This window comes from Anomaloglossus baeobatrachus, unplaced genomic scaffold, assembly GCF_048569485.1.
Source record: "Anomaloglossus baeobatrachus isolate aAnoBae1 unplaced genomic scaffold, aAnoBae1.hap1 Scaffold_5492, whole genome shotgun sequence".
NCBI lineage: Eukaryota > Metazoa > Chordata > Amphibia > Anura > Aromobatidae > Anomaloglossus > Anomaloglossus baeobatrachus.
In genome coordinates this window covers 1-12,255 of record NW_027444875.1, presented here as the reverse complement: position 1 = coordinate 12,255, position 12,255 = coordinate 1, and the positions used below count along the sequence as shown (strand labels likewise).

The window sequence follows — 12,255 nt, the reverse complement described above, 5'->3', positions numbered from 1 at the left end:
GGACCCCGATTGTCGCTGATCTCCTGGAGGTTGGACCCCGATTGTCGCTGATCTCCTGGAGGTTGGACCCCGATTGTCGCTGATCTCCTGGAGGTTGGACCCCGATTGTCGCTGATCTCCTGGAGGTTGGACCCCGATTGTCGCTGATCTCCTGGAGGTTGGACCCCGATTGTCGCTGATCTCCTGGAGGTTGGACCCCGATTGTCGCTGATCTCCTGGAGGTTGGACCCCGATTGTCGCTGATCTCCTGGAGGTTGGACCCCGATTGTCGCTGATCTCCTGGAGGTTGGACCCCGATTGTCGCTGATCTCCTGGAGGTTGGACCCCGATTGTCGCTGATCTCCTGGAGGTTGGACCCCGATTGTCGCTGATCTCCTGGAGGTTGGACCCCGATTGTCGCTGATCTCCTGGAGGTTGGATCCCGATTGTCGCTGATCTCCTGGAGGTTGGACCCCGATTGTCGCTGATCTCCTGGAGATTAGATGCTGATTGTCGCTGATCTCCTGGAGGTTGGACCCCGATTGTCGCTGATCTCCTGGAGATTGGATCCCGATTGTCGCTGATCTCCTGGAGATTAGATGCTGATTGTCGCTGATCTCCTGGAGGTTGGACCCCGATTGTCGCTGATCTCCTGGAGGTTGGATCCCGATTGTCGCTGATCTCCTGGAGGTTGGACCCCGATTGTCGCTGATCTCCTGGAGATTAGATGCTGATTGTCGCTGATCTCCTGGAGGTTGGACCCCGATTGTCGCTGATCTCCTGGAGATTGGATCCCGATTGTCGCTGATCTCCTGGAGATTAGATGCTGATTGTCGCTGATCTCCTGGAGGTTGGACCCTGATTGTCGCTGATCTCCTGGAGGTTGGACCCCGATTGTCGCTGATCTCCTGGAGATTGGACCCTGATTGTTGCTGATCTCCTGGAGGTTGGACCCAGATTGTCGCTGATCTCCTGGAGATTGGACCCTGATTGTTGCTGATCTCCTGGAGGTTGGACCCCGATTGTCGCTGATCTCCTGGAGATTGGATCCCGATTGTCGCTGATCTCCTGGAGATTAGATGCTGATTGTCGCTGATCTCCTGGAGATTGTGCGTGGATTGTGACGTCTGTGCTTTCTTTGCAGCCCGCGTGGGGAAGACGTCTCTCGTGATGTCGCTGGTCAGTGAGGAGTTTCCGGAGGAGGTGAGGCTGGACTTGTCCTTACATTTTGGTGGTTGTGGTGGGTGGCCATGCTGGGCTGCACCAGATTCTGGGGTCGAGGGTTTCTCTGGAGGGGCCCCTTCATGTATATGAGTGTGTCAGGAGGAGCCTCCTAATCTCTTGCCTGCTCCTGGATTATCCCGTAATCTGCAATCTTCTTTAGGTTCCTGCTCGTGCTGAGGAGATCACAATCCCAGGAGATGTGACCCCGGAGCGGGTGCCCACCCACATCGTAGATTACTCTGGTAAGTGCTCATACCACTGGTGCATCCTTGGCGTGGTCATGGGATGGCGCGGAACAACCACCAAACACATGCCATAGTTATCTGCAGACCATTGACCAATGGGGCCCTCCGGATCTGCAGATCATTATCTGGGGTGTGCTCTCTTCACAGAGGCGGAGCAGACGGATGAACAGCTGTATAATGAGATCTCACGGGTAAGACCCTCATCCGGAGGACGGATTGTCTCCGGTGTCTACATGACGCGTTTCGCTCAGTGACCCCGGGCTCCTGTCTTCATTCTGCTCCTTGTCCTGCAGGCGAATGTTATCTGCATCGTGTATGCGGTCAACAACAAGAACTCCATAGACAAGGTAAGAGGAGCGCTCCCACTGCTGCCCATGAGCGGCCTCTGTCCCCCCGCTGTGCTCTGTCCCCCCGCTGTGCTCTGTCCCCCCGCTGTGCTCTGTCCCCCCGCTGTCCTCTGTCCCCCCCGCTGTGCTCTGTCCCCCCCGCTGTGCTCTGTCCCCCGCTATCCCCTGCTGTCCTCTGTCCCTCGCTGTCCTCTGTCCCCCTGCTTGCCTCTGCGTCCCTTCTCACCTCTGTGCCCCGCTGTCCTCCCCAGTCTACCTTCTCTTAGCTCCTTTTTCCTCTTTCATCCGCATCCTTTTGACCCTTCGGCCCTTCCTCCTCTTCATCTTTTTGCCATCTTTTCCTCCTCCGTTTTCCGCCTCTTCTTGGCTCCTTAGCCCCTCTTTTTCCCTCCTGCTTCCTCTCTCTTCTGTCTCCTCTTCGTTCCTCGGCCTCTCTTCCTCTTCCTCTAGCTCTTCCTTTTGTCTCCTCTCTTCTGCCTCCTCTTCGGTCCTCGGCCTCTCCTCCTCCTTCCTCTATCTCTTCTCCTGTCTCCTCTCTCTTCTGCCTCCTCTTGGTTCTCTTCCTTTTGTCTCCTCTTTCTTCTCCTGTCTCCTCTCTCTTCTGCCTCCTCTTGGTTCTCTTCCTTTTGTCTCCTCTTTCTTCTCCTGGCTCCTCCCTCTTCTGCCTCCTCTTTGTTCCTCGGCCTCTCTTCCTCCTTCCTCTCTCTCTTCCTTTTGTCTCCTCTCTTCTGCCTCCTCTTCGGTCCTCAGCCTCTCCTCCTCCTTCCTCTCTCTTCTGCCTCCTCTTGGTTCTCTTCCTTTTGTCTCCTCTTTCTTCTCCTGTCTCCTCTCTCTTCTGCCTCCTCTTCTTTCCTCGTCCTCGCTTCCTCCTTCCTCTCTCTCTTCCTTTTGTCTCCTCTTTATTCTCCTGTCTCCTCTCTCTTCTGCCTCCTCTTCGTTCCTCGGCCTCGCTTCCTCCTTCCTCTCTCTCTTCCTTTTGTCTCCTCTTTATTCTCCTGTCTCCTCTCTCTTCTGCCTCCTCTTCGTTCCTCGGCCTCGCTTCCTCCTTCCTCTCTCTCTTCCTTTTGTCTCCTCTTTCTTCTCCTGTCTCCTCCCTCTTCTGCCTCCTCTTCGTTTCTCTGCCTCTCTTCCTCCTTCCTCTATTTCTTCCTTTTGTCTCCTCTCTTCTGCCTCCTCTTCGTTCCTCGGCCTCTCCTCCTCCTTCCTCTATCTCTTCTCCTGTCTCCTCTCTCTTCTGCCTCCTCTTCGGTCCTCGGCCTCTCTTCCTCCTTCCTCTATTTCTTCCTTTTGTCTCCTCTCTTCTGCCTCCTCTTCGTTCCTCGACCTTTCTTCCTCCTGTCTCCTCTCTCTTCTGCCTCCTATTGGTTCTCTTCCTTTTGTCTCCTCTCTCTTCTATCTCCTCTCTCTTCTGCCTCCTCTTCGTTCCTCGGCCTTTCTTAATCCTTCCTCTATCTCTTCTCCTGTCTCCTCTCTCTTCTGCCTACTATTGGTTCTCTTCCTTTTGTCTCCTCTCTCTTCTATCTCCTCTCTCTTCTGTCTCCTCTTCGGTCCTCGGCCTCTCCTCCTCCTTCCTCTATCTCTTCTCCTGTCTCCTCTTCGATCTTCGGCCTCTCCTCCTCCTTCCTCTATCTCTTCTCCTGTCTCCTCTTCGATCCTCGGCCTCTCCTCCTCCTTCCTCTCTCTCTTCTCCTGTCTCCTCTTCGATCCTCGGCCTTTCTTCCTACTTCCTCTATCTCTTCTCCTGTCTCCTCTCTCTTCTGCCTCCTATTGGTTCTCTTCCTTTTGTCTCCTCTCTCTTCTATCTCCTCTCTCTTCTGTCTCCTCTTCGGTCCTCGGCCTCTCCTCCTCCTTCCTCTATCTCTTCTCCTGTCTCCTCTTCGATCCTCGGCCTCTCCTCCTCCTTCCTCTCTCTCTTCTCCTGTCTCCGCTTCGTTCCTCGGCCTTTCTTCCTCCTTCCTCTATCTCTTCTCCTGTCTCCTCTCTCTTCTGCCTCCTATTGGTTCTCTTCCTTTTGTCTCCTCTCTCCTATCTCCTCTCTCTTCTGTCTCTTCTTCGGTCCTCGGCCTCTCCTCCTCCTTCCTCTCTCTCTTCTCCTGTCTCCTCTTCGATCCTCGGCCTTTCTTCCTCCTTCCTCTATCTCTTCTCCTGTCTCCTCTCTCTTCTGCCTCCTATTGGTTCTCTTCCTTTTGTCTCCTCTCTCTTCTGCCTCCTCTCTCTTCTGTCTCCTCTTCGGTCCTCGGCCTCTCCTCCTCCTTCCTCTATCTCTTCTCCTGTCTCCTCTCTCTTCTGCCTCCTCTTCGTTCCTCGGCCTTTCTTAATCCTTCCTCTATCTCTTCTCCTGTCTCCTCTCTCTTCTGCCTCCTATTGGTTCTCTTCCTTTTGTCTCCTCTCTCTTCTATCTCCTCTCTCTTCTGTCTCCTCTTCGGTCCTCGGCCTCTCCTCCTCCTTCCTCTATCTCTTCTCCTGTCTCCTCTTCGATCCTCGGCCTCTCCTCCTCCTTCCTCTCTCTCTTCTCCTGTCTCCTCTTCGATCCTCGGCCTTTCTTCCTCCTTCTTCTATCTCTTCTCCTGTCTCCTCTCTCTTCTGCCTCCTATTGGTTCTCTTCCTTTTGTCTCCTCTCTCTTCTGCCTCCTCTCTCTTCTGTCTCCTCTTCGGTCCTCGGCCTCTCCTCCTCCTTCCTCTATCTCTTCTCCTGTCTCCTCTTCGATCCTCGGCCTCTCCTCCTCCTTCCTCTCTCTCTTCTCCTGTCTCCTCTTCGATCCTCGGCCTCTCCTCCTCCTTCCTCTATCTCTTCTCCTGTCTCCTCTCTCTTCTGCCTCCTCTTCGTTCCTCGGCCTTTCTTAATCCTTCCTCTATCTCTTCTCCTGTCTCCTCTCTCTTCTGCCTCCTATTGGTTCTCTTCCTTTTGTCTCCTCTCTCTTCTATCTCCTCTCTCTTCTGTCTCCTCTTCGGTCCTCGGCCTCTCCTCCTCCTTCCTCTATCTCTTCTCCTGTCTCCTCTTCGATCCTCGGCCTCTCCTCCTCCTTCCTCTATCTCTTCTCCTGTCTCCTCTTCGATCCTCGGCCTCTCCTCCTCCTTCCTCTCTCTTCTCCTGTCTCCTCTTCGATCCTCGGCCTCTCCTCCTCCTTCCTCTATCTCTTCTCCTGTCTCCTCTCTCGTCTCCTCTCTCTTCTGTCTCCTCTTCGATCCTCGGCCTCTCCTCCTCCTTCCTCTCTCGTCTCCTCTCTCTTCTGCCTCCTCTTGGTTCTCTTCCTTTTGTCTCCTCTTTCTTCTCCTGTCTCCTCTCTCTTCTGCCTCTTCTTGGTTCTCTTCCTTTTGTCTCCTCCTTCCTCTCTCGTCTCCTCTCTCTTCTGCCTCCTCTTGGTTCTCTTCCTTTTGTCTCCTCCTTCCTCTCTCGTCTCATCTCTCTTCTGCCTCCTCTTGGTTCTCTTCCTTTTGTCTCCTCTTTCTTCTCCTGTCTCCTCTCTCTTCTGTCTCCTCTTCGTTCCTCGGCCTTTCTTCCTACTTCCTCTATCTCTTCTCCTGTCTCCTCTCTCTTCTGCCTCCTCTTTGGTCCTCGGCCTTTCTTCCTACTTCCTCTATCTCTTCTCCTGTCTCCTCTCTCTTCTTGTCTCCTCTCTCTCCTGTCTCCTCTCTCTTCTGCCTCCTCTTGGTTCTCTTCCTTTAGTCTCCTCTCTCTCCTGTCTCCTCTCTCTCCTGTCTCCTCTCTCTTCTGCCTCCTCTTGGTTCTCTTCCTTTTGTCTCCTCTTTCTTCTCCTGTCTCCTCTCTCTTCTGCCTCCTCTTGGTTCTCTTCCTTTTGTCTCCTCCTTCTCCTGTCTCCTCCCTCTTCTGTCTCCTCTTCGTCTCTCAGCCTTTCTTCCTCCTTCCTCTATCTCTTCTCCTCTCTTCTGCCTCCTCTTCGATACTCGGCCTCTCCTCCTCCTTCCTCTATCTCTTCTCCTGTCTCCTCTTCGATCCTCTGCCTCTCTTCCTCTATCTCTTCTCCTGTCTCCTCTCTCTTCTGCCTCCTCTTCGGTCCTCGGCCTTTCTTCCTACTTCCTCTATCTCTTCTCCTGTCTCCTCTCTCTTCTGCCTCTTCGGTCTTCGGCCTCTCTTCCTCCTTCCTCTATCTCTTCTCCTGTCTCCTCTTCGATCCTCGGCCCCTCCTCCTCCTTCCTCTCTCGTCTCCTCTCTCTTCTGCCTCCTCTTGGTTCTCTTCCTTTTGTCTCCTCTCTCTTCTGTCTCCTCTTCGGTCCTCGGCCTCTCCTCCTCCTTCCTCTATCTCTTCTCCTGTCTCCTCTTCGATCCTCGGCCTCTCTTCCTCTCTCGTCTCCTCTCTCTTCTGCCTCCTCTTGGTTCTCTTCCTTTTGTCTCCTCTTTCTTCTCCTGTCTCCTCTCTCTTCTGCCTCCTCTTGGTTCTTTGGTCCCTCTTCATCTTCCTGCGTCCTCCTTGGATCCACAGCCCCAATCCCATGCGCTGTCCCAGTGTCTCCTCTCTCTTCTGCCTCCTCTTGGTTCTTTGGTCGCTCTTCATCTTCCTGCGTCCTCCTTGGATCCACAGCCCCAATCCCATGCGCTGTCCCAGTGTCTCCTCTCTCTTCTGCCTCCTCTTGGTTCTTTGGTCCCTCTTCATCTTCCTGCGTCCTCCTTGGATCCACAGCCCCAATCCCATGCGCTGTCCCAGTGTCTCCTTTCAGAAGCATTGTACGACATGTGGATTATATCCGCCTCTGAACGGAATAATACATATTACACCCACATAAAATCTACTCAAGAATTGACCTAATAGTGGTGGATAAAAAATATACAATCAGCCAAAATCGGGAACATAACCTGGTCGGACCATGCTCGTGTATCCTGAAAAATACGAGACCTATAATAACCCAACATATTCCCCATGGAGAATTAATAACCATCTAATATCCTCAGACCTACTCCAGGAATATTTTGATATCAATAGCCCCCCAGACATGTCCCCGAGCACAGTGTGGTGCGCCCACAAGGCGTACATAAGAGGGCGGCTAATACAGATAGCAGCACAACACAAAAAGCTAAGAATGCGACAGAGGAACTTCACAAAAGTATAGCATCATTGGAAGACGCCCATAAACACAGCCCCTCACCCGCTCTATGTAAAAACCTACAAAAGGCAAGATATGCGCTATACCAACTGCTCCAATACAAACACAACCTGAGGAGAAGCCAAATACTCGCCAACAAAATCCAAGCGAGATTAGCAAAGGATAGCTCACATACAAGACGCCCAAGAGAAGGGAATTTTGTTACCGTAAATTCCTTTTCTTCTAGCTCCTATTGGGAGACCCAGACGATTGGGTGTATAGCACTGCCTCCGGAGGCCACACAAAGCATTACACTAAAAAGTGTAAGGCCCCTCCCCTTCTGGCTATACACCCCCCGTGGGATCACGGGCTTGCTCAGTTTTAGTGCTAAAGCAAGAAGGAGGAAAGCCAATAACTGGTTTAAACAAATTCAATCCGAAGAAACATCGGAGAACTGAAACCGTTCAACATGAACAACATGTGTACCCGAAAAAACCAAAAATCCCGAAGGAAACAGGGGCGGGTGCTGGGTCTCCCAATTGGAGCTAGAAGAAAAGGAATTTACGGTAAGTAACAAAATTCCCTTCTTCTTCGGCGCTCCATTGGGAGACCCAGACGATTGGGACGTCCAAAAGCAGTCCCTGGGTGGGTAAAGTAATACCTCAAGTTTGAGCTGCAAAACAGCCCTCTCCTACGAGGAGGCAACCGCCGCCTGCAGGACTCTTCTACCTAGGCTGGCGTCCGCCGAAGCGTAGGTATGCACCTGATAATGTTTGGTGAAAGTGTGCAGACTCGACCAGGTAGCTGCCTGGCACACCTGTTGAGCCGTAGCCTGGTGTCGCAATGCCCAGGACGCACCCACGGCTCTGGTAGAATGGGCCTTCAGCCCTGATGGAACCGGAAGCCCAGCAGAACGGTAGGCTTCAAGAATTGGTTCCTTGATCCATCGAGCCAGGGTGGATTTGGAAGCCTGCGATCCTTTGCGCTTACCAGCGACAAGGACAAAAAGTGCATCCGAGCGGCGCAGGGGCGCCGTGCGGGAAATGTAGATTCTGAGTGCTCTCACGAGATCCAACAAATGTAAATCCTTTTCAAAACGATGAACTGGATGAGGACAAAAGGAAGGTAAGGAGATATCCTGATTAAGGTGAAAAGAGGATACCACCTTAGGGAGAAACTCCTGAATCGGGCGCAGCACTACCTTGTCCTGGTGAAAAACCAGGAAGGGAGCTTTGGATGACAACGCTGCCAGCTCGGATACCCTCCGAAGAGACGTGACCGCTACCAGAAAAGCCACTTTCTGTGAAAGTCGAGAAAGTGAAACATCCTTCAGAGGCTCGAAGGGCGGCTTCTGGAGGGCAACTAGTACCCTGTTCAGATCCCATGGATCTAACGGCCGTTTGTACGGAGGGACGATGTGACAAACCCCCTGCAGGAACGTGCGTACCTGAGGAAGTCGTGCTAGACGCTTTTGAAAAAATACCGATAGCGCTGAGACTTGCCCTTTAAGGGAGCCGAGGGATAAGCCTTTTTCCAAACCAGATTGCAGGAAGGAAAGAAAAGTAGGCAATGCAAATGGCCAGGGGGACACTCTCTGTGCCGAGCACCAGGATAAGAAAATCTTCCACGTTCTGTGGTAGATCTTAGCAGACGTGGGCTTCCTAGCCTGTCTCATGGTGGCCACGACCCCTTGAGATAATCCTGAAGATGCTAGTATCCAGGACTCAATGGCCACACAGTCAGGTTAAGGGCCGCAGAATTCAGATGGAAAAACGGCCCTTGTGACAGTAAGTCTGGCCGGTCTGGTAGCGCCCACGGTTGGCCGACCGTGAGATGCCACAGATCCGGATACCACGACCTTCTCGGCCAGTCTGGGGCGACGAGCAGGACGCGGCTGCAATCGGATCTGATCTTGCGTAGCACTCTGGGCAAGAGTGCCAGAGGGGGAAACACATAGGGCAGTTGGAACTGCGACCAATCTTGCACTAAGGCGTCTGCCGCCAGAGCTCTGTGATCGCGAGACCTTGCCATGAACGTTGGGACCTTGTTGTTGTGCCGGGACGCCATTAGGTCGACGTCCGGCCTTCCCCAGCGGCGACAGATTTCCTGAAACACGTCCGGGTGAAGGGACCATTCCCCTGCGTCCATACCCTGGCGACTGAGGAAGTCCGCTTCCCAGTTTTCTACGCCGGGGATGTGAACTGCGGAGATGGTGGAGGCCGTGGCCTCCACCCACATCAGAATCCGTCGGACTTCCTGGAAGGCTTGCCGACTGCGTGTCCTGCCTTGGTGATTGATGTATGCCACCGCTGTGGAGTTGTCCGACTGAATTCGGATCTGCTTTCCCTCCAGCCACTGCTGGAAGGCTTGTAGGGCAAGATACACTGCCCTGATTTCCAGAACATTGATCTGAAGGGTGGACTCCTGCTGAGTCCACGTACCCTGAGCCCTGTGGTGGAGAAAAACTGCTCCCCACCCTGACAGACTCGCGTCTGTCGTGACCACCGCCCAGGATGGGGGTAGGAAGGACCTTCCCTGTGATAATGAGGTGGGAAGAAGCCACCATTGAAGAGAGTCCTTGGTCGTCTGGGAAAGGGAGACTTTCTTGTCTAAGGACGTCGACTTCCCGTCCCATTGGCGGAGAATGTCCCATTGAAGTGGGCGCAGATGAAACTGCGCAAACGGGACTGCCTCCATTGCTGCCACCATCTTCCCCAGGAAGTGCATGAGGCGTCTTAAGGGGTGCGACTGGTCTTGAAGGAGAGACTGCACCCCTGTCTGTAGTGAACGCTGCTTGTCCATCGGAAGCTTCACTGTCGCTGAGAGAGTATGAAACTCCATGCCAAGATACGTCAGTGATTGGGTCGGTGACAGGTTTGACTTTGGGAAGTTGATGATCCATCCGAACGCCTGGAGAGTCTCCAGCGCAACGTTCAGGCTGTGTTGGCATGCCTCTTGAGAGGGTGCCTTGACAAGCAGATCGTCCAAGTAAGGGATCACCGAGTGTCCCTGAGAGTGCAAGACTGCTACCACTGCTGCCATGACCTTGGTGAAAACCCGTGGGGCTGTCGCCAGACCAAATGGCAGGGCTACGAACTGAAGGTGTTCGTCTCCTATAACGAAGCGTAGAAAACGCTGGTGCTCTGGAGCAATCGGCACGTGGAGATAAGCATCTTTGATGTCTATTGATGCTAGGAAATCTCCTTGAGACATCGAGGCAATGATGGAGCGGAGGGATTCCATCCGGAACCGCCTGGTTTTCACGTGCTTGTTGAGCAGTTTTAGGTCCAGAACAGGACGGAAAGAGCCGTCCTTTTTTGGCACCACAAACAGATTGGAGTAAAAACCTTGACCTCGTTCCTGAAGAGGAACAGGGATCACCACTCCCTCTGCCCTTAGCGAGCACACCGCTTGCAGAAGAGCATCGGTTCGGTCGGGATGTGGGGAGGTTCTGAAGAACCGAGGCGGGGGACGAGAACTGAATTCTATCCGGTACCCGTGAGACAAAATGTCTGTTACCCACCGGTCTTTGACCTGTGGCAGCCAAATGCCGCAAAAGCGGGAGAGCCTGCCACCGACCGAGGATGCGGAGAGAGGAGGCCGAAAGTCATGAGGCAGCCGGCTTGGAAGCGGTTCCTCCGGCTGCTTTCTTTGGGCGTGAGTGAGTCCGCCAGGAATCTGAGCTCCTCTGCTCCTTCTGAGTCCTTTTGGACGAGGAGAATTGGGTCCTGCCCGAACCTCGAAAGGACCGAAACCTCGACTGTCCCTTCCTTGTCCCTGACGGCACCCTAGCTCCGTATCCAGCAGGATCTCCGGGTCTGTGGATGGAGCCCGGCCTCAGAGTCTGGAGGCCGGTAAGATCCCACTTCACCAGAGCCCTTCAGGGGGATGGGGAAGGAAAACAGCATGTGGGCTCCAGCCTCCGTACCCGCAATGGGTACCTCAACCTTAACAAACACCGCCGACAAAAGTGGGGTGAGAAGGGAGCATGCTGGGGGCCCTAGTATGGGCCCTCTTTTCTTCCATCCGACATAGTCAGCAGCTACTGCTGACTAAACAGTGGAGCTATGCGTGGATGTCTGACCTCCTTCGCACAAAGCATAAAACTGAGCAAGCCCGTGATCCCACGGGGGGTGTATAGCCAGAAGGGGAGGGGCCTTGCACTTTTTAGTGTAGTGCTTTGTGTGGCCTCCGGAGGCAGTAGCTATACACCCAATCGTCTGGGTCTCCCAATGGAGCGCCGAAGAAAACAATATATAACCCTAAAGACATTGCGAATACCTAAATATTACTCCTCACTCTATAACCTCAAGACCCCAAAACTGAACTAATCAATAACTTCCTGAAGAGTGTACCCCTACCACAAATCCCAGAGGACAAATTTACCGCAATAAACCAACCCATAACCAAATAGAAATCCAACGAGTCATCCAAACAACTACAAATAACAAATCCCCAGGACCGGACGTAACCAATGAATATCTCAAGACGTTCCACCAAATCCTGTCCCCACACCTATTACAGGCAAAATACGAGACGAAATGTTACAGGCGGCCATAGTCCCCCTCCCCAAACCAGGCAAAACGCCCGATCAACCAAATAACTTCAGGCCAATATCCCTACCAAATACTGACCTCAAACTAGACTCCGAAATCAGTAATTATAAAAATAGAAATGTGCATGGTCTCTGCTGCATTGGTTGTTCCAAACTTTGGGAATTCTTCAGTGACCAGGTCTATTCTCCCGCAATCTCCCCATCAGGTTCCCAACGAAAACACTAAAAGACATTCAAGCGATGCTCCTAAATACATTTGTCAGGGGAAACCACCCCGAGTCCAGGTGGACACACTCTACACCCCTATGAGTAAGGGAGGCCTGGGATGTCCCTCAGTGGTCTTCTACTACAGAGCCGCATTACTCCATCAATTACCATTCATGTGGAACAATGATGATGGCCGGCATTGGATAACAACTGAAAAACATCTGATGGGAACCATTTCTACCCCATCTCTTCCTCCACTTGCTCCCCTGACCAGTCATCTTGATCTTGGCTCCTCCATCACTATAGACTTGTCTGCTTTGTTTTCGGCTGTAGGTTACCAACCATTGGATTCCTCTGATTAATGAGCGGATGGACAAGGACAGCAGGTGATGCGGGGGGGCTCTGTAAGCCAGTGTGGATATATGGGGTTCCTTCTCTGCAGTAATACCTTGTGCCTCCTGTGATAGGATCCCTCTCATTCTGGTGGGGAACAAGTCAGACCTGCTGGATTATAGCAGCATGGAGACCGTCCTCCCAATAATGAACCAGTACTCTGAGATAGAGACCTGTGTGGAGGTAAGATGGTGGTGGGAGCAATACACTGAATTAGGGGATTATTAAAATAGTGGTCATGGGTGCTACACGTTCCCACTCGCCC

At 52.9% G+C, this 12,255-nt stretch overlaps 1 protein-coding gene across 1 annotated transcript; it reads left to right on the top strand.

Annotated features, from left to right (window-relative positions):
- Positions 1-1,123: 1,123 nt before the first annotated feature.
- Positions 1,124-12,173, top strand: LOC142283817 (mitochondrial Rho GTPase 1-like; the record flags this gene model as incomplete). Its single annotated transcript, XM_075333156.1, has 6 exons — positions 1,124-1,182; positions 1,364-1,445; positions 1,596-1,639; positions 1,742-1,795; positions 11,931-11,983; positions 12,065-12,173. Coding segments are annotated over 6 exons (401 nt in total), but the record flags the coding sequence as incomplete, so codon positions are not given.
- Positions 12,174-12,255: the final 82 nt, after the last annotated feature.